The following is a 19,995-nucleotide window of genomic DNA, read 5'->3' on the forward strand; positions in this document are numbered from 1 at the left end:
GTGGGAATTGCATCTGTTCCCGCACCAGCAATCACCCACAGCCAAATTGCACTGCTCTTACGAGATGCGGGGGCTGCCATTCATTCTGAATGGCACCCCACACATCTCACCCCTGCATTTGTGTGAACCAGGTTCACATAAAGGAAGTAATGCAAACAGAACACGATATTGTACATGGTACAACATATATATATCAGGAATATGAAATGTTGGTGCTTCAAGTGATAAGGTATTGTCTCCTAAAAATAATAGTGCATAAGACAATTTTATTTCTCCATATCTCCCCTCCAAATATCCTGCATTGTTTGGCTCAGAATGAATGATAGAAGCTATGGGCTCAGTAGTCAGGGCAAATAGCCATGGACACCTCTGGCTGGTACCTTCCTGCAAGCAGAGTTGTTCTGACAGATATTCACTCTGACACAAGCCAACGAGAACTTGCCAATTCACATTAATACATTCCTTGGTGGCAGCTAGTAGTGATAGGATGGCTCAAAAGCCAAGGTTATCAATTAGAATCTGTTCTACTTGCTGGATCTGGTCTGTCTAAAGCCCACACACATATCCAAAAGTCCCAGCACTAAACACTGTGGCCGCATAAAGACATAATACAGACAATCTTGCTCTAGGTAGGCCTTCGCCAGGTTATGCAAATAGCTCCAGCAGGACAATCCAATCCCTAACCCAGGTGCCCCCCTTGGTCAGAACCTCTGTGTCATTAGATCGAGATAGACTCCCCTGGATAAAGCAGGCCTTGTGTGGCTAATAGTAAATTCAGCCTATAAGATTTGGGTGGTAATAGGTCCTTTTCTGGTTTTGGTAGTACTGTTATTGTAATCTCATTCATCTGCTTTTTTTTGTTGAGGTGAGTAGTGCCCCTAGTTTACTGGCTTCAGTAACATAAAGAGCAGCTCCAGGAGCAGAACTTCTCCATAATTTTAATAGATATCTATCAGTAAACCATCATTCCCTGGTGCTTTATTATTTGAGGATTCTGTCCCTGCATTTTGTAGCTCCTCAATGGTAATTAGTGAATTCAACATAGACCATCTGCCTCTTCAACCTGGTACAAAAGCACGTCATAAAAAATTGACAAGAGTGTATTGCTTACAACTTTTGTATTTATTTAGATTTTCAGAACTGTTTAGATTCCCATAGGATAGAGAGGGTATAGGTGAGAAGCTGTCCAGATATAGAGGATTTGGCATCAAAATAGGTGGTACCTGTTTGTGCTTTTGCTGTCATAACCAATACACTGTAAGGCACATGTTTGCCCCATCCTTATAATATTCCTGGGCTGTAAGAATCTCTTGTTCCAACTTAGTCGTAAGGACATTTTTATATAACTGCTGAGCATTAGACTACAACTTTTGCATCTCTGCGGTGGTTCATTAACATAAGTTAGTTCGCCTCTCTCTATGCTTTCGTGATATCTAATTCCCAATGACAAAATTTTATTTTTATGCGTGAGATACCATTTAGAAGAGCCTATGATGTATTCCAGACAATACAACACTATTTCTGTTTCATAATCTTATGTTGACAACTTTGATGTTTGCAATATGGTGATTTTTCTTTCTTGCTATATCATTTTTTCTAAATATGCAATGGCCCAGGGCTGGAACAAGAGGTGGGGAGGGCAAAATGGACACGCTCCCTGGGCACAGTGTGGAGTGAGGTACACTAAGAGCTTCAGCCTCTTTGTTCCCCTGCGCCTTATTGACAGGAGTGACTGCAGTGTCACTCATGTCAGAAGGAGCAGGGGGCTAAATAGCTACTGGAGCTGCTGGACTCTGCTCTTTTCTACCTTCAATTGCAGCCTACTGTGGGCAGAAAAGAGCCGGCCTCTGCTGAGAACACAGCTTAGTCTCAGTGAGGTGCTAATGGGAAACGAAGGCAGAAATAAGATATACCTGTGCTCAGGTCCCATTAGCTGTACATGTAAATATCCCTATTTTTTTATTGCAAAGTTTGCTAGAAAGGGTATAGCAGTGTACAGAGGGTTCATCCATTATTTTTAGAGAAATGAAGGTAGACTGCTCTTCTTCCTGTCTTTTCTTGACATGTGATATATGGTTTGTATTGTGAGTACACAGTGGGGATGGGGAAACTCAGTCCTAGACCTCCCCTCTTCTCCTCAGAACTCTCCAAGTGTCCTTTAGCCTCTTCCCTTCCTTAGAGCTCATCACCCACCCCCCCCCCCCCTCAGAGCCCCCACCCCCAGATCTCTTCTTTAGTTCAAAGCACTTTTTTCCTTCTATTGACATCACCAATACAGGGACCCTTTTCCTTCCACTGACACCACCAATACAGGGACTTTTTTCCTTCCATTGACACCACCAAATCAGGGACCTCTTTCCTCCAATTGACACCACCAACACTAGATTTCTCTAGATTGAGGACCCAGCCTAGGTACTCTAAGTAACTTACCATGCAGAGCATATTGTGGCTTAGGCATGTTACGGACTGTTCTATGAGTAGCAAATCGTCCAGATAAGCTGTCACAGTTATGCCCTGAGCACTTGCCAAGGGCGGGGCTAGAACTTTTGTGAACACTCGAGGAGCTGTAGCAAGACCAAAAGGAAGGACCACAAATTGAAAGTGGCGCCGATCCACCGCAAACCTTAGGAATCTTTGGTGAGCGGAAAATATTGGCACATGCAAATATGCATCTTTGATGTCTATTGATGCCAGGAATTCTCCCCCCTGAAGGTTGGAGACTACTGAGCAGATAGACTAAATGCGGAAAGGACGAATGTTTAGAAATTGATTCAGGTCATTTAGATCCAGAATAGGTCTGACATCTCCGTTTGGTTTTGGAACCGTAAAGAGGTTTGAGCAGAACCCTGAGCCTTGCTCTTCCAGGACCACCTCTATAATTACCCCTTGGGATAATAGGCTTTCTAAGGCCAGAAGTAAGGGCCTTCTTTTTTCTGGATCCCTGGAGACTCTTGACCTTAGTAAACGAGATGGCGGAAGCTCCCAGAACTTTAACTTGTAGCCCAGAGACACCGTGGAGGCTACCCATCTGTCCTGAATTTCTTCCCGCCAGGAGCCTGCAAACTGCAGCAGCCTTCCCCCCATTCGGCCAAGGGGGGGGGGCGCCCCTTCACAGGGAGGCTTTGGGGTTCTGTTTACCAGATCTTGGACCCCAAGGTTTCTTTTGCCCATGGGCTTGACCTTGGACCTTTCCCCTAGTATTTGATTGGGGAGGCCGTCGCCACCGCCTGGAGGATGAGGCTCCAGGGGTTGGGGACAGGGAGCGTCTAAATGAAGGACGTTTACTCTTCCTTTTGACCGGTAACAACGTGGTTTTACCCCCGGTAATCTTCTGGCTATATTTGTCCAGATCATCCCCAAACAGGCGTTCTCCACGAAATGGGAAACCAGTTAAATATTTTTTGTATGAAGCCTCAACTGCCTAATGTTTAAGCCAAAGGGCCCTGCGCATGTGTACCAGCAGGAGAGTGAGGCGAGATGCTTGCTGAGCAGAATCCATAATGGCATCAACCATAAAACACAAGGCTTTAGGAAGGTTTGCATAAACCTCGGCTTCCTCAGTGGAAAGGAGGCTAAGCACCTGCTTCATTTGTTCCTTGAGGAACTGGCACATGGCAATTGCTGCGACCGTAGGCTGGACCATAGCTCCCTCCCCAGAGAAAAAGGCTTTAAATAAAGTTTCCAGCTTTTTCTCAGTTGGATCCTTAAACCCTTGAGCATTGTCCACAGGACAGGTCAGGCTCTTATTTACATAAGAAACAGCCGCATCTATAGCTGGGACTCCCCATTTCTTGGTGAAACTTTCCTCCACCGGATAAAGCATAGAAAACCTTTTAGGAGGAGAAAATAATTTATCCGGGTGACCCCAGTCCCCATATAACAATTCATCCAGTAAAGGATGAGTTGGGAAGGCATACGCAGCCTGTGGGGATTTCCGGGATCCCAGGGAGGAAACAGGGGAAATGGCAGCCTCAGCAGAGGGCAATCCATAAGTGTTAAGTACCAACTCACTATAGTATTGCCCCTGCGCTTTGAGGGCCTGGGAGGTAGAAGAGAGCTTCTCCTCTTCCCCTGATTCGTCCGACTGCACCTGATCCCTATCCTCAGATAGGGATATTTCCTCATTATCAGAATGCTCATCCGATAGGGAACCCAAAGCAGAGAAGGGGTCTAGGAAGCTGTGACAGAAGTAGTAATCTTTCCTTCTAAACCATCCCATGCAGCCTTTAAAGCATCTTCTGTGACATAAACAGGGACTGAAACATTGGGAGAGGCTGAAACCCGACAGGGGTACAGACTCATCCTGAGTGGCTGCCTCCAGTCTTACAGGAGGGGATGGTATCCTGCAGGCATGTCCAGAACCCCTAGATGTAGGCGGTGATTTTCTGGTGCTATAGTCTTACAATATAAACATTAGCTATAAACTGTACAACCTGATGCCAAGTAGATGTCGTAGGTTTGCCAGGATCCGATCTACTGAGATGCTTACTGCCCACAGCTCTGTGTCCCACCGCTTACAGGAGCTCTGGCGGCTTGGGCTTTAAAAAAGGGCCGCTTTGCACCTGTGCACGCCACACGTGCACGGCGCCACGACCACGCCCCCCTTCCTTCCCTGCCGACCCTGCTGTAGAAGCGCGCCCCGTGGCCGGGGCGAGGGGGGAGAAGGGAGACCACTTGAGGACTGCGTGGGACCCCTGGACTACGTGGGATCCCCCCCTTTCAGTGTATGTGGCAGAGCCTGCAGCGGAGGAGGTGAGCAGCTTCACAAACCAGCTTCACTGAGCGTGTATCCTGGAAGGCATGTTAGGGTCCTTTCACACTGGGGCGGTTTGCAGGCGCTATTGCGCTAATAATAGCGCCTGCAAACCGACCCGAAAGTGCCGCTGCTTTACGGTAAAAAAAGTCCTGCTAGCAGCATCTTCGGAGCGGTGAAGGAGCGGAGTGTATACCGCTCCTTCACCGCTCCTGCCCATTGAAATCAATGGGACGGTGCGGCTATACCGCCGGCAAAGCGCCTCTGCAGAGGCGCTTTGCGGTGGTTTTTAACAATTTCTCGGCCGCTAGCGGGGGGGTAAAACAATACAATAGCGGCGCTTTACCGCCGACGCCCGCCCCAGTGTGAAAGGGCCCTTAAGTAAAACACCAGGTATATCTCTTACTCCCTCTAGTGGCGGAAACTAGGTAAGAAATACTACTACTCACAGAAGATAATTCATTAATGTGTAAACTTTTAATCTCTTAACATATTTCGTAACATTTCTTAAGACACAGTTTTTTAAGGTTTAAACAAATCACTGAATTTACGGCCTACCACAATATGTTGCCCCTTGTATCTGTTCAACTTGCACAGTAAGGTTAGCTAAAATCCAGTCTTGGGTCTCATTCATACATCCTACATGACCATGGTGCAGCAAGTATACTGCAAATACCTTCACCCGGGATCTCAGATGTTCTAATATCTGCTCAGCCTGTACACCTGAGTGATGGGCTGAAAAGAGTCAAGGCTGTCTGCTGCTGTAAACATGTATCCACCTGTATCTGCACATCCAGTGGTTACCTGCAGATAGGGATACTTTTTTGCCCTTGGCTAAAATCTCTCTGCATCCAGGGTCAGAAATTTGTCCCTAACAGCAGGTAACCACTATGACCCATGGTTTAATAGTGTGTCGCTCAGGCTCAATCAATGTAGGGAGTAATGTAGATCAGAGGTCATCAACCCTGTCCTCAGGGCCCACTAACAGACCAGGTTTGCAAGATAACTGAAATACATCACAGGTGATATCATTTTCTGCCCAGTGATTGCAGTATTCTGCATCTCCCCAAGGTAATATATAAAACCTGGCCTGTTAGTGGGCCCTGAGGACAGGGTTGATGACCACTGATGTAGATGATACCGAATGTGCTGCAGAAGTGCTGGCAAGGGATGGAGCATATCCCAGCTCCTGTAGTCACTGAAGGGAAGAGAGAAAAAAACATCCCTGGTGTCACACATCCAAGGAGTCCTATGGTAATGTAGTAGTGATAGGAGAGACTACCTCAGCCTGGGTTCCCACCAGGCCACACCCCAATGTGTTTTGCTTTGTCCCCCGGAGCTTAAACATGGGGACCACTGGATGTACAGATACATGTTAACAGCAGTGGCTCTTTTCAGCCCATCGCTTAGGTAAACAGGCTGAGCAGCTGACAAAAATTGGAACATCTGGGATCCTGGCTGGAGGTATTCATGGTATATTTGCCATTCCATGGCCATTTAGAACATATGAATGAGATCTAAAGCCTGGTTCATATGGTGAGTTTTTTTTCGTTCAACCCAGCGGGCTGAACGAAAAAAAACTAGGGGACTTAGGAGGGGCTTGCTGTACTAATGAGTACACTACCACACCACAACTACGTGCATTGCGTTCTATTCAGTTGAATGGGGATCATTTTTGCTGCGCTGCATTGCAAAGCCTCAAGGACCCACTCTGCTGTCACATGTTTTTATCATACCTCCCCCAACATAAAAGTCTAAATGATGCCTTTGAGTTTGAAAGACCTGAACCCCCCCCAAGGAAAAAAAATTATCTACGGCCCTGTCGCCACTGTTAGCCTCTTCTTTGTCACTACCACAAACATTGGTATTATTTCAGCCGATACCAAAAACATCAGATACATTGCTGAGCCCATGCCTCTATTAGCCCCATACCCTCTTCCAAAATGTGGGGAGGCACAGTTTGCCACCTTCACCCTGAGCACTGGATGACCTTGTCCCAGCACTGCTATACACAATTGCACAAAACCTTTTTTAGAGCTGATTTAACTTCCTTATTTCGTAGTGTATAAATCAGTGGATTCAACATTGGTATAATTATTGCATAAAATACAGCAAAAAGTTTATTTATCTCAGGAGATACCTCGGATTGAGGTTTCATATAAGTGGCCATAGCTGAGCCAAAGAACATGGTGACAACAATTATATGAGAGCCACAAGTGGAAAAGGCCTTTCTTTGTCCTGCAGAAAAGCTTATTCTAAAAATGGCTCTAAGTATTTTAATATAGGTAATGATAATAAAATTAACAGGTACAAATAAAACAATGATACCACAAACAAAAACCACAAGTTCAACGATTTTAGCATTCCTGCATCCCAATAATAAGACTCCTGGTAGTTCACACAAAAAATGGTTAATTACATTATTTACACAAAGATCCCCATTTAACGCTAGGGATACAGGAAGACTAGATAGGAGAAATGAACAAATCAACGCTCCTGCAGCTATCTTTATACACAAGGATATGTTGATGATTGTAGAATAGTGTAAAGGGTAACAAATTGCTATATAGCGGTCATAGGCCATTGTGGCTAAAAGAATACATTCTGTTTCTCCAAACGAAAGAGCCATGTACATTTGTGTACCACATTCTGCGACCAAAATATTCTTTTTGACTGACAACATATCTCTCAGCATCCGCGGTATAAGTGAGGATGAGTAGCAGATGTCCAAGATAGATAGATAAGTGAGAAAAAAATACATTGGAGTGTGAAGAGTGCTGTCAGTGATCGTAGCCAAGATAATAAGAGAATTTGCAATTAAAATGATCAGGTACATGATCAAGACTATCACAAAAAGCATGGTTTGTATATTGGGATTACTGGAGAGTCCAAGAAGGATAAATTCTTTGATGATTGTGTCATTTATCCAAGCCATTCTGTAAAGTAAAAAGTTACAAAAATAATATTTATTACGCTGGACAACAAAGATTTTGCTTCCTTAATACTTTTTGGTGCCTGTGACAGACCCAACCGGGACAGGGGCTTTTGGAGGGGACTAGGGGCAAGCCTCCTACCCACTGATCAGTGGCGGTGCATCCATAGAGGGCGCAGGACCGCCGCCCCCTCTCTCCTGCACCCGTCAATCTTCAATAGATTTATTCATGCATTGCATGAATCTATCTATTGTCGCCGCTGCCGCCCCCTATTCAGATTGCCTGGCCCCTTGTCGTGTGCCGGGCAATCTGAATTACAGCGGTGGGGGTGTTTTGGAAGTGCCTGATTATAGCCGTCTGCTCTAATAGGCATCCTGATTAGAGCTGTAGGCTCTAATAGGCTTCCTAATTGGTAAACAGCAGGCGCACTGCCGTGCGTTCGCTGCTTATATAGTGCTGTGTTAGGGAATCAAATAAATCGCTTCCCTAACACTGACCTGCCTCTCAGCCAATCAGGTGCACCGGGTCTGGTTACCTGTCACCTGACTGGCTGAAGCGACAGGCGCTGTGATTGGACGCCAGGCATCCAATCATAGCAGAAGAGGACAGGAGAAGACATCGAGGACTCGGAGGGAGTGTCGAGGACAGCGCTGACCCGAGACAGGTAAGTGCCAGGCGGGGGGGGGGGGCACACTGGCAGTAATTGATGGGGCAAACTGGTGGCAATTGATGGGGCAAACTGGCGGCAATTGATGGGGCAAACTGGCGGCAATTGATGGGGCACACTGGCAGCAATAGATGGGGCACACTGGCAGCAATTGATGGTTACAGTTGCTGCGTTTGATGGCACAGTGGCTTCGTTTGATGGCACGGTGGCTGTGTTTGATGGCACAGTGATGGAAATTGATGGGCACAGTGAGGCTGCAATTGATGGGGTTTTTTTTCAGTTTGTTTGCGCCCCACCTAAAAATTTTGAGCACCAGCCGCCACTGCCACTGATTATGGCCCATGAAGAGACTGGGGTCTTTGTCTGCTTGTTCTGGTCAGAGCAGGACAAGAGCTCAGTTGGTTGGGTCTGTCACAGTGCCTCTAATAGATCTTTGGCCTGTAATCACCAAATTGACCTGTAATTAACATACTGTTTTATAGAAACCTTCTGTTTTTGCAATTTGCAATACCTGTTGGCTATGCTGTGTGTAGACAGGTTGCATTGCGTTCTATTCTATGCCTATACATTAGGCACCTAGGCAGACTTCTGCCCAGGCTGGGAAAGGGGTTTAATTTGTTTTGTTCTGTTCCTGGGCTTATTAGAACCAGCCTACCCATTCTGTGATATACACAGTGGTGGCCCGTCCATACAGGGCGCCGCCCCCCTAATCCATGTACTCGGCCCCTAATCTACATGCAGGGCGCCGGATGCATGGATTACAACTGGGTTTTTTTTGTTTTTTTTTTGAAGCATGTAATTAGAGCCTGAGGCTTTATTTGCCTTCAAAAAAGGGTGGTCTCGAGGCGCAGAGCACTGTGCCCTGAGCCCACCCAGTTATGTGACCAGGTACGTAGACCACCACAGAGAGGCCGCCCTGCAGCAGTATATGGGCAATCGTTAAGTGGTTCATTTAATCATTTACCGAGAAAATTTTGACCAAAAAAATTACAACTTCCAAAAACTTGCCATGTCTCTTACTAAATACATTGGATTGTCTACTTTCCAAAAAGGGGTAATTTGGGCTGTATTTGTACTGGCATTTTAAGGGCATCAAGAAACAGTACATCAGGATGACAGAATGTAGAAAATATCCTTTTTTCAAAATTTGTAGTATTTTTTTCATTTATATCACAAAATAATAACAAAACCAGTGGTGATCAAAAAGAAATCTCTATTTGTGTGAAAAAATGCTAAAAATGTAATCTGCGGACAGTGTTGCATGATCGTGCAATTGCCAATTAAAGTAGCACAGTGCTGAATAGCAAAAAATGCCGTGAACATGAAGGGGGCAAAACCTTCTGGAGCTTAAGTGGTTAATGTAAAGAAGACCAAGATTGACTTCATCTCAGACTTTAGTAAATCAGTCTTGTTTGTTCATACTGTATATGCACAAACTTCTGTTAAGGGGCTGCATTTGCCCAGGTCTCCTGCTGAGTGCTTTGTGTCTCAAGACTGTGACTGCCATGATCTCCCGGTTGGCACCCCTCCTTTTTTTGTTTTAAATCTCCCCTGTCAAACCACAGTCACTCGTACATGTGTACTCTATCATCGGTGAAGCAAAATTTCAAAACTATATTGCAGGCCGCATGTCTGATGTGAATTATTATTATTATTAATATTATTATACAGGATTTATGTAGCGCCAACAGTTTGTACAGCACTTTAAAATATAACCACGTGACCTCCGGAAGTTTTTACCCCCTTCATGACCAGGCTATTTTTTGCTATTCGGAACTGCGCTATTTTAACTGACAATTGCACAGTCATGCAACACTGTACCCAAATAAAATTTATATAATTTTTTTACACTAATAGAGCTTTCTTTTGGTGGTAGTTGATAACCTCTGCGTTTTTTTATTTTTTGTGCTTTAAGTGAAAAAAGACCAAAAATTTTGAACAAACAAACAATTTTTTTACTTTTTGCTACAAAACAAATCCAATAAGTGGGAGGGATATTTGGGGGTTTTCATTTACAGTATTTGCAGGGTTTATTAGTTTTTTGTTGATAGGGCCAATTTTTTTGGTTATTTTTTGCAGCAGTGTTTCCTTTTTTTAAAAATTTTGCTTTTTTTAGGGGTGCTATTTTCAGGTTTTTATTTTATTTATTTTTTTGATAGGGCCTTTTTTAAGCATGGGGTTCTCAAACTGACCATCTGTTCTTGGAGCAACCCGTGCAGCCTTTTGTCACAGAATACACGCTGCATCATTTGCAAGAAATTAAAACTGTAAGATCAGTGTGCACCAAAACCATTTTATATCAATCAAATCCACCGCAGCTCTCTATTTCCATAAATAAAATGGAGGCTCATACCAGTTAGACCTAATATCCATGATTAAAATAGTCTTGCTGCTGACCACTTTTAGACGCCTCTATCCTCTACAGTATCTTAATTCCCCAGGTTGTGCTCTTTGTCTCTTGTAAGTTTAGGCCTAGCCTTGCTATTTAACCCCTTCCCGCCTAAGGGTAAAACAAATCTTAATGCCTAAGCACAATTTTACAACTTTGACATGTGCTAGTAAAACCATATATATCATCACATCTACTTTGTGCATCGAGATAGATTATAACTTGTTTTTTTCAGGACAAATTGGGCTTTCATTTGGTGGTAAATGGTAAAGGATGTCTCGTGTCAGTTTTCTATTATCAAAGGAAAACTGGCCTAAAATAGTAAAAAAAAAAAAATAATTTAGCTGTATATTTCTTGCTACTACCATAACCTTCCACCAAAGAAAAGCCCAAAATAAATTCTCCTTCTCATGATGATCACAGCGATACCACATATGTGTATGTTATTTGTTGTTTGTACCCATAGTATGGCCCAGAAACAATGGTGTGCATTTTGATTTTTTTTATCCTACCTAAAACACACTAAATGCCGATTCACACAGGGGCAACGCGACTTCAGCGCGACTTTGCAAGGCGGCTTCAACGTGGCTTCAACGCGACTTCAGCGTGACTTTAAGCAACTTACGGCGCAACTTCAAGTCGCCTCCAAGACAGGCGACTTTGGCTGTGGCCAATCACAGGATAATCAGCTCTCTGGGAGGGAGGGGTTTGCCTGGGTAAACTAATTTCTTTTCCTGTAAAGTCGCTTCAGTATAGATGGAGATCCGACTTGGAGGCGACTGCCATTGAATTCTATGGGTACAGGTCGCTTAGAAGTCGAACTGAAGTAGTACAGGAACCTTTTTTGAAGTCGGAGCAACTTCAGTAGTGTACATTAAGACGCTCTCATTGACTATAATGCATTTCCCAAAGGCAAGCGACTTGGGGTGACTTGATGGCTGACAAGACGGATCCCAAGTCATTGTAGTGTGAACCGACCCTGAACAGTAACTGACACCAATGAAAAAAAACATAAAAAATGAAAGACGCAAGCATTCATTAGTAGACAATCATAAACAACTAGTTACAAGAGAAGAAAAAAAAAACTATAATGCAATAGCGGATTATGAACCCTCTATTCAATAAAATCCCAATAAAATACATTACATAATTTTGGTTGTAACATGACAAAATGTTGAAAATTTCAACTGGTATGAATAACTTTTCAAGGCATAAAAAAAAAAAAAAAAACCTATAATGCAATAGCAGATTATCCCTCTAGCCAATAAATCCTTTATACTAAAATGACATGTAACATCACATATTAAATGATGAACAATTCCAATCATATCATTATGAAAACATATTCATTTAATTAAAATGTTAACAAACCAAAAAGGTAAGCCACTTTCAGGAATATGGCATGCCTCAAAGATCAATGGGCTGTTTTAAAGCGATATTTTGTTTTATGTAGCTGCATTAAAACAAGAATAGCTAATTCCTTGGGATTGTATGTCCCAAATGAATAATTCCACTTTGAAATAATTATTTATCTGAGCAGGTGCCAGAAATGACTTACAAACATCTAAATGATCTAGTATTACTTTTTTTATTGTGACCATGTAGTATAATAAAATAAATAAATCAAATCTTCTCCTTTGTTTTCTATTACCTGACACTGCTGTGTCATCTGTGATCTTTGAATTCTTGTAGCTCTGCCTGTATTCTTATTTTCTAGTACATTTTGATAGCTTCTCCCTCATTAAAAATGTCCTGCTGCTGGCCAATTTTACACTGTGGCATAATTCGGGCTCTCTTAATTCTCAGTTAAAGTTTGATAAAAATTGACCAGCAGCAAGAAAGATTTGCATCATCTGAAAGAAGGATAGTATCAATGAACTACTGGTCAAATTGGGCCTTTCATCACTCAATGTGTCGCTGCTGAAGATACCTGAAAAAAGCTTTATTTTCCCAAACTGAAATGTAGCAGATTGGATTGCTGCTACGGTATGTGAGCCAAAAAAAAATCCAGCCATTGTACACTGTACTAAAAAAAAAAAAAAAGATATGCGCTGTCTTGTGTGTATAAAATCAATACAAAATATATATACAGTATCTCACAAAAGTAAGTACACCTTTCAAATTTTTGTAAATATTTTATTATATCTTTTTATGTGACAACACTGAAGAAATGACACTTTGCTACAATGTAAAGTAGTGAGTGTACAGCTTGTATAACAGTGCAAATTTGCTGTCCCCTCAAAATAACTCAACACACAGCCATTAATGTCATAACCGCTGGCAACAAAAGTGAGTACACCCCTAAGTGAAAATTTCCAAATTGGGCCCAAAGTGTCAATATTTTGTGTGGCCACCATTATTTTCCAGCACTGCCTTAACCCTCTAGGACATGGAGTTCACCAGACCTTCACAGGTTGCCACTCGAGTCCTCTTCCACTCCTCCATGACGATATCACAGAGCTGGTGGATGTTAGAGACCTTGCGCTCCTTCACCTTCCGTTTGAGGATGCCCCACAGATGCTCAGTAGGGTTTAGCTCTGGAGACATGCTTGGCCAGTCCATCAACTTTACTCTCAGCTTCTTTAGCAAGGCAGTGGTCATCTTGGAGGTGTGTTTGGGGGCGTTATCATGTTGGAATGCTTCCCTGTGGCCCAGTCTCTGAATCATGCTCATGCTCTGCTACAGTATGTCACAGTACATGTTGGCATTCATGGTTCCCTCAATAAACTGTAGCTCCCCAGTGCCGGCAGCACTTATGCAGCCCCAGACCATGACACTCCCACCACCATGCTTGACTGTAGGCAAGACACACTTGTCTTTGTACTTCTCACCTGGTTGCCACCACACAAGCTTGACACCATCTGAACCAAATACGTTTACCTTGGTCTCATCAGACACAGGACATGGTTCTAGTAATCCATGTCCTTAGTCTTTAGAAGAGGCTTCCTTCTGGGATGACAGTGATGCAAAACAATTTGATGCAGTGTGCAGCATATGGTCTGAGCACTGACAGGCTGAACCCCCACCCCTTCAACATCTGCAGCAATGCTGGCAGCACTCATACGTCTATTTCCCAAAGACAACCTCTGAATATGACAATGAGCACATGCACTCAACTTCTTTGGTCGATCCATGGCGAGGCCTGTTCTAAGTAGAACCTTCCCAGTTAAACCGCTGTATGGTCTTGGCCACCGTGCTGTACCTCAGTTTCAGGGTCTTGGCAATCTTCCTATAGCCTAGGCCATCTTTTTTTCAGATTCTCAGAGAGTTCTTTGCCATGAAATGCCATGTTGAACTTCCAGTGACCAGTATGAGAGAGTGAGAGCAATAACACCAAATTTAACACACCTGCTCCCCATTCACACCTGAGACCTTGTAACACTAATGAGTCACAGGGAAAATGGCTCATTGGGTCCAATTTGGACATTTTCACTTAGGGGTGTACTCACTTTTGTTGCCAGCGATTTAGACATTAATGGCTGTGTGTTGAGTTATTTTGAGGGCACAGCAAATTTACTGTTATACAACCTGTACACTCACTGCCTTTTTTTTTTTTTAACAGTAGATTTTATTGGACAATTCAGCATTACAGAACAATCGGTTTGTAGTGTTACAATAGCATACAGGTATAAACATCAGTAGTTCACGTTTCCCTACAGGGAGTCACCTCCCAGCAAACAGTATCAATCCCAGGTGTGTCAATCCCCTCTCTGCCTTTGGTAAGTGTTCCCAACCATTGTCATTGCAGGTTTCATATACCTCCGAACATAGCATTCGAGTAACAAAAACGGGCAGCATAAAGAAAAAGAGGGCAGTGGGGGATGAGAAGGGGGGGAAGGGCAAGACGGGGGGGATAACCAAAGGATATTCCAATCAGCAGTACTCATGGGGGGGGAGGGAGATGCTCAAATATTAACCACAAACATCAATCCATGTGGACCAGACTTTATCAAACTTTCCCGCTTTCATATGTGAGCCAGCCTGTATAGTGGCAGCACCAAGTTCACCGTGCTTTGCCAAGAAGTGTGAGTAGGGGGTTCCTCCGACTTTCATTTACCAGTATCTCCCATCTGGCAGCGAGAAAGTCAGGCATAGTTTGCAGTATCTGTCCCCTTCTATATTGTCCATATGGCTTAATAATAGCACCTGTGGATCTACCTGCACTCTTGCTCCACTGGTGTCACTCAGAGTGGAGGCAGCAGCCGCCCAATAGGGTTGAAGTTTGGGACAGGACCACACCATGTGCCAGAATGTTCCCACCTCTTGTTTGCACCTTTGACAGCTTCGATTTCGTTGAGGGTAAATACAAGCTAATTTCTGTGGGGTTTAATAGGCTCTATGTAATAACTTGAGTTGTGCAAATCTATCTCTAGCTGCAATCATGGTGGGAATATATGAGGAGAGACACTCCTCCCATTCTTCCTCCCCCAGGGAAGGAATGTCGGCCCTCCATCTATCCCAGGATTTAGTTAGTTTTGTGTCATATGCTACTGTTAGATATAAATACAGGGAGGAGAGAGGCTTCCCCATTACACTGGAGGTCAAAAGGCACTCGATAAAGTCTGACTCTAGGGTCAAGGGTACCGTAAATTGGGCCCCGAAGGCATGCCTCAGCTGCCAGTATCTGAACTTAAAGGTGGTTGGTATTAAGTAAAGTCGTCTAAGTTCCTGAAAGGGCATGAGTTTGCCGTCAAGTAGTATGTGCTTCACAGTGGTGATCCCTTTTTTGTCCCAGACAGGGGGATCTGGAATACTATTTAAATGTGGTAGCATAGGATTACCCAGAGCCAAACCTGGGCGGGTGCACGGGGTGCTCTGCACCCGGGCGCTGAAGAGGGGGGGCACTGAAGTGTCAGAGTGAATGCGGGAGGGAGAGACAAACAGGGCATCGTTCCTGTACTTGTCACATCACACTGATCTGCTTCCCTGTCGGGGTCACATATGACCCCCCTGTGTGTGCCTGGGCAACCCAGTGCTTTCCTGTCCCGGTGGATATGTCTGGAGTGAGAGTTAGGGCTCTTAATGTACAGGCACCTTTAGGAACTGCCCAGGGGTCCTAGGTGCATGAAAGGGTCTTGAAGTTTCCTCCCAGCAGTCACTGCCCTGCAAACAGTTCCCCTCGCTGTGGTCGGCTCTTTTACATGTCAGGTCAGTCTCCTTATCTGTTTCTTATATCTCCAGACTCCAGCTGTCGCTCACTCCCAGCAGCAGCCACTATCCTGTCCTGCTCCCTTTCATCCTCGCACAGATCCATCCGTCTCTGCCGATCACACTGCTTCCCTCTCAGGTCCTTGTTAACCCTTGCTACCTTCTCCCAACCAGCCGGTTTGCCAACATTTAGCAGCCATGCTAATTTAGCCTCTATCCAAGTGACTGGAATTCTCTTCCTGACACCTTCCCAACAATAGTCCCTCACTCCCCTACCCCCTTCCAGTCTTCTTCTCTGGAGGCACTTCACCTTCACACAGGTGTGTGCCCCCCACCCTCATACACAAACATTGCAAATGGTCAGAATCCATCCCTCTCTAGCCCCTTGACCTCCATCTATTTGCCTCTTCCCCCCCCCCTTCCCTCATGCTGTCTGCTCTACAGCGTTTGTGTGCCTTAAACCTGATCTGTGACTGATCTCTGACTATTACCTGTGGAAGACCCGGCTTACCTGTGTCCATCCAGTTATCTGCCTACACCTGATCTCGGCCTGTTTGTGACTACTCTTCTGCCTGCTCCACTGGACCTCTGCTGCCCGCCTGATATCCGACCCGGCCTGCCTGACTATCCTTGTGTTGGTCCCATCTGTTCCTGGTTCCGATCCGGTCTGCCAAGCTGATCCAGTCTGCTAAGCTGATCCAGTCTGCCAAGCTGATCCAGTCTGCTAAGCTGATCCGGTCTGCTAACCTGATCCAGTCCGCTAAGCTGATCCAGTCTGCCAAGCTGATCCAGTCTGCTAAGCTGATCCAGTCTGCTAAACTGAACCAGTCTGCTAACCTGATCCAGTCTGCTAACCTGACCCAGTCTGCTAAGCTGATTCGGTCTGCTCATCCAGCCAGGCACCCGTACCACTCTTCACTCATACCCGCTGTCATCTCCAGTTCCCACCGAGAACTTTTACGTATGGACATAATTTTTTCACCATTGTTTTCCATAATCCTCGGTATGCCTTGGCTGGAAGCCCACAACCCTGCCATCAACTGGGCCACAGGGGAAGTTACCTTCTCTTCACCTTACTGCCAGCAGTTCTGTGGCTCTCATGATCCCCAGGGGCCATCTACTCTGATATGCCTGGACTCAGAAGCCGGAATACGTCAATCTTTTCCAGAAGCCTATCATGACTTTCTTGACGTGTTCAGTAAACAAGGAGCAGAGGCTCTACCACCCCATCGAGCCTATGACTGCCCCATTGAACTGTTTCCCGGAGCTGAAATTCCACTTGGTAGATTTTTCCCTTTGACAGAGGTAGAACAAGGGGCGTTAAAAGAATACATTGAGGAGAACCTGAAGAAAGGGTATATTCGCCTGTCCACGTCTCCAGCAGGCGCGGGCATCTTTTTCGTTGAAAAAAAAGACCATACCCTTCGACCTTGTGTGGACTATGACGAATTAAATAAAATTACAGTAAAAAATCGTTATCCTCTTCCCTTGGTACAAGAGTTATTTCAGAGACTGGGGACCGCCACTATTTTCACAAAACTCGATCTCAGTGGAGCCTATAATCTGGTCCGTATCAAGGACGGGGACGAGTGGAAGACTGCCTTCCGTACCTGAGTTGGGCACTTCAAGTACTTGGTGATGCCCTTTGGGGTGTGCAATGCCCCTGCCACTTTTCAATACTTTATTAATGATGTTCTTCGGGACTTTTTGGATTTATTTGTTATCGTCTACCTAGACAATATTTTAATTTTTTCTTCTCTTAAATCCCACCGCAGGCATGTCAGAAGTGTGTTTGTCCGACTTCGACAACACGGCTTGTACGCGAAATCTGAGAAGTGTGAGTTCAAGCAGGAAAGTATACAATTTTGAGGTTAATTATCTCCAGTAAGGGCCTCAAGATGGACCCCCAGAAGATTGCTGCAATCCTGGACTGGCCAGTCCCAGCAGACAAGAAGGGAATCCAACGTTTTGTTGGATTTGCCAACTTCTATCGTAAATTTATCAGAGGGTTCTTGGCTATTATTGCACCAATCACTCAGTTAACCAAACAGGGAACCCGCTTCCATTGGTCCCCTGAAGCCCAAAAAGCCTTTGAGGCCCTCAAAGGGCTCTTTACCTCCGCCCCTATTTTGAGACATCCGGATTCCTCTCTTCCATTTGTTCTTGAGGTGGACGCACCCGAAATTGCCGTAGGGGCAATATTGTCCCAAAGACAAGGAACCAGGTCTCTGCTTCACTCAGTAGCCTTCTTCTCACGTAAACTATCAACAGCAGAGAAGAACTAGGATGTGGGGGATCAGCAGTTGTTGGCGATAAAATCTGCGCTGGAAGAATGGCATTATCTGCTGGAAGGAGCTGCCCATCCAATCCTGATATTCACTGACCACCATAGGCATGCACAGGGGGTGTGCTGGGTGTGCCTGGGCACACCCTAATCACCCTGTATGCCAGGGCCGAAGATAAGGCAGTACAGCCATGCCCCATTAGTCAAAAAGGGGAGCCCAGGCAACTGCCAAGCAGGAGGACCAGCTGTACTGCTTTATTGAAGATATCAATCCTCTTGTTATTCTCATTGCAGTGCTTCTGGCTTCTCCTCCTCTCTCTCCCTCTGGCTGCACTGTAGGGTGATTGGTTCTAGCATCTGCACCTCCATCCTATCCTCAGTCCCTTTTTAAGTCTTAAATGTAAGACATCAGGAATCTGTGTAGAATCTTGATATTTCACTAAAGCCCCCCAAAGGGGCCGTTAAAAAAAGGTTAAAAAAAGAAATAAATAAAAATGTGAAAAATTTTAAAAAAACTAAATTTCAATAAAATAATAAAAATAAAAAAAAGGACTCGCTTACATGTGCTTTGCACTTGTCACTGCCTGTGCTCTGTGTTTGATCTTTGCAATAGATCCTAATGCAATAGGCTGCGCACACCTATGCCGACCACAAGAAGCTGGAATATCTCAGGTCTGCAAAGAGGTTGAAGCCACGACAAGCCAGGTGGGTGCTCTTTTTCTCCAGGTTTTCTTTCCATGTCATCTATCGCCCAGGCTCCAAGAACACTAAGCCTGGCGCTCTGTCTCGGATGTTCCACAAATTCAAAGAACTCTCTCCTCCGGATACCATCCTCGCTCCTGGTAATTTTCTCCTGCTTCAGGAAAACCTACTTTCCCGACTCAGACAAGCTTTCGCAGGGCAGACGCCTCCTTCTTAACCACAACTTCAGGTCAGAGATGGGCTGCTTTGGCACGAGAACAAGATCTACATTCCCGAAGGCCTACGAGTATCTGTTTTAGAACTTTATCAAGACCACGCACCAGACGGGCATTTCAGCATTACCAAAACCATCGACCTGGTACAGCGTACCTTTTGGTGGACTCAGTTATGGGAAGATTGTAAAAGATTTGTAGATACCTGCACTACTTGCATCAGGAACAAGAGTCATAAAACCAAGGCCTGGGGGCTACTAAAACCCTTGCCTGTCCCAGACAGACCATGGAGGATATTATCCATAGACTTTATTGTTGAGCTACTCCCAGCAGAAGATCATACCACTATCTTTGTGGTAGTTGATCATCTGTCAAAGATGGCACACTTTGTTCCAATGAAAGGCACTCCCTCGGCTCCTGAAACAGCACAGGTATTCATTAAAGAAATCATCAGACTTAACGGGGTACCAGCCAACATCTTCTCAGATCAGGGGGTACAGTTCACCTCCCGATTCTAGAGGGCCCTCTGCAAGGCCCTGGATATTGAATTATCATTTTCTTCCACCTATCATCCCCAGACCAATGGGCAAACTGAGAGGACTAACCAAAATCTTGAGCAGTATTTACGCTGTTTTTTCTCTTTTGCACAAGATGACTGGATTTCCCTGCTTCCATTGGCCGAATTCGCCTACAATAATTCCATTCACTCCGCCACCAAGCAGACCCCATTCTTTGCCAACTTTGGCTTTCACCCTTCGTTTCTACCCAATTCCCTCCCCGAATGTACGGTGCCAGCAGTTCAGGAGAAAATAAACTTCTTCTCTTCCAATAACCAACTTTTGCAGGAAACCATGACCAGGACTCAGGAGCACAACAAAATAACTTGGGACAGGAAGAGACGAGGTGA

At 44.8% G+C, this 19,995-nt stretch overlaps 1 protein-coding gene across 1 annotated transcript; it reads right to left on the bottom strand.

The window, feature by feature from the left end:
- Window positions 1-6,758: 6,758 nt before the first annotated feature.
- LOC141111692 (olfactory receptor 2K2-like) lies at window positions 6,759-7,688 on the bottom strand. Its single transcript, XM_073603840.1, has one exon. It carries the CDS (start codon window positions 7,686-7,688, stop codon window positions 6,759-6,761), a length of 930 nt encoding a protein of 309 aa, XP_073459941.1.
- Between the last annotated feature and the right edge of the window lie 12,307 nt (window positions 7,689-19,995).

The sequence above is a fragment of the Aquarana catesbeiana genome, linkage group LG11 (genome assembly GCF_042186555.1).
Source record: "Aquarana catesbeiana isolate 2022-GZ linkage group LG11, ASM4218655v1, whole genome shotgun sequence".
Lineage (NCBI taxonomy): Eukaryota > Metazoa > Chordata > Amphibia > Anura > Ranidae > Aquarana > Aquarana catesbeiana.

Coding starts and splice junctions, on each gene's coding strand:
- LOC141111692 (XM_073603840.1), bottom strand. CDS start 7,688: ATGGCTTGGATAAATGACACAATCATCAAAGAATTTATCCTTCTTGGA.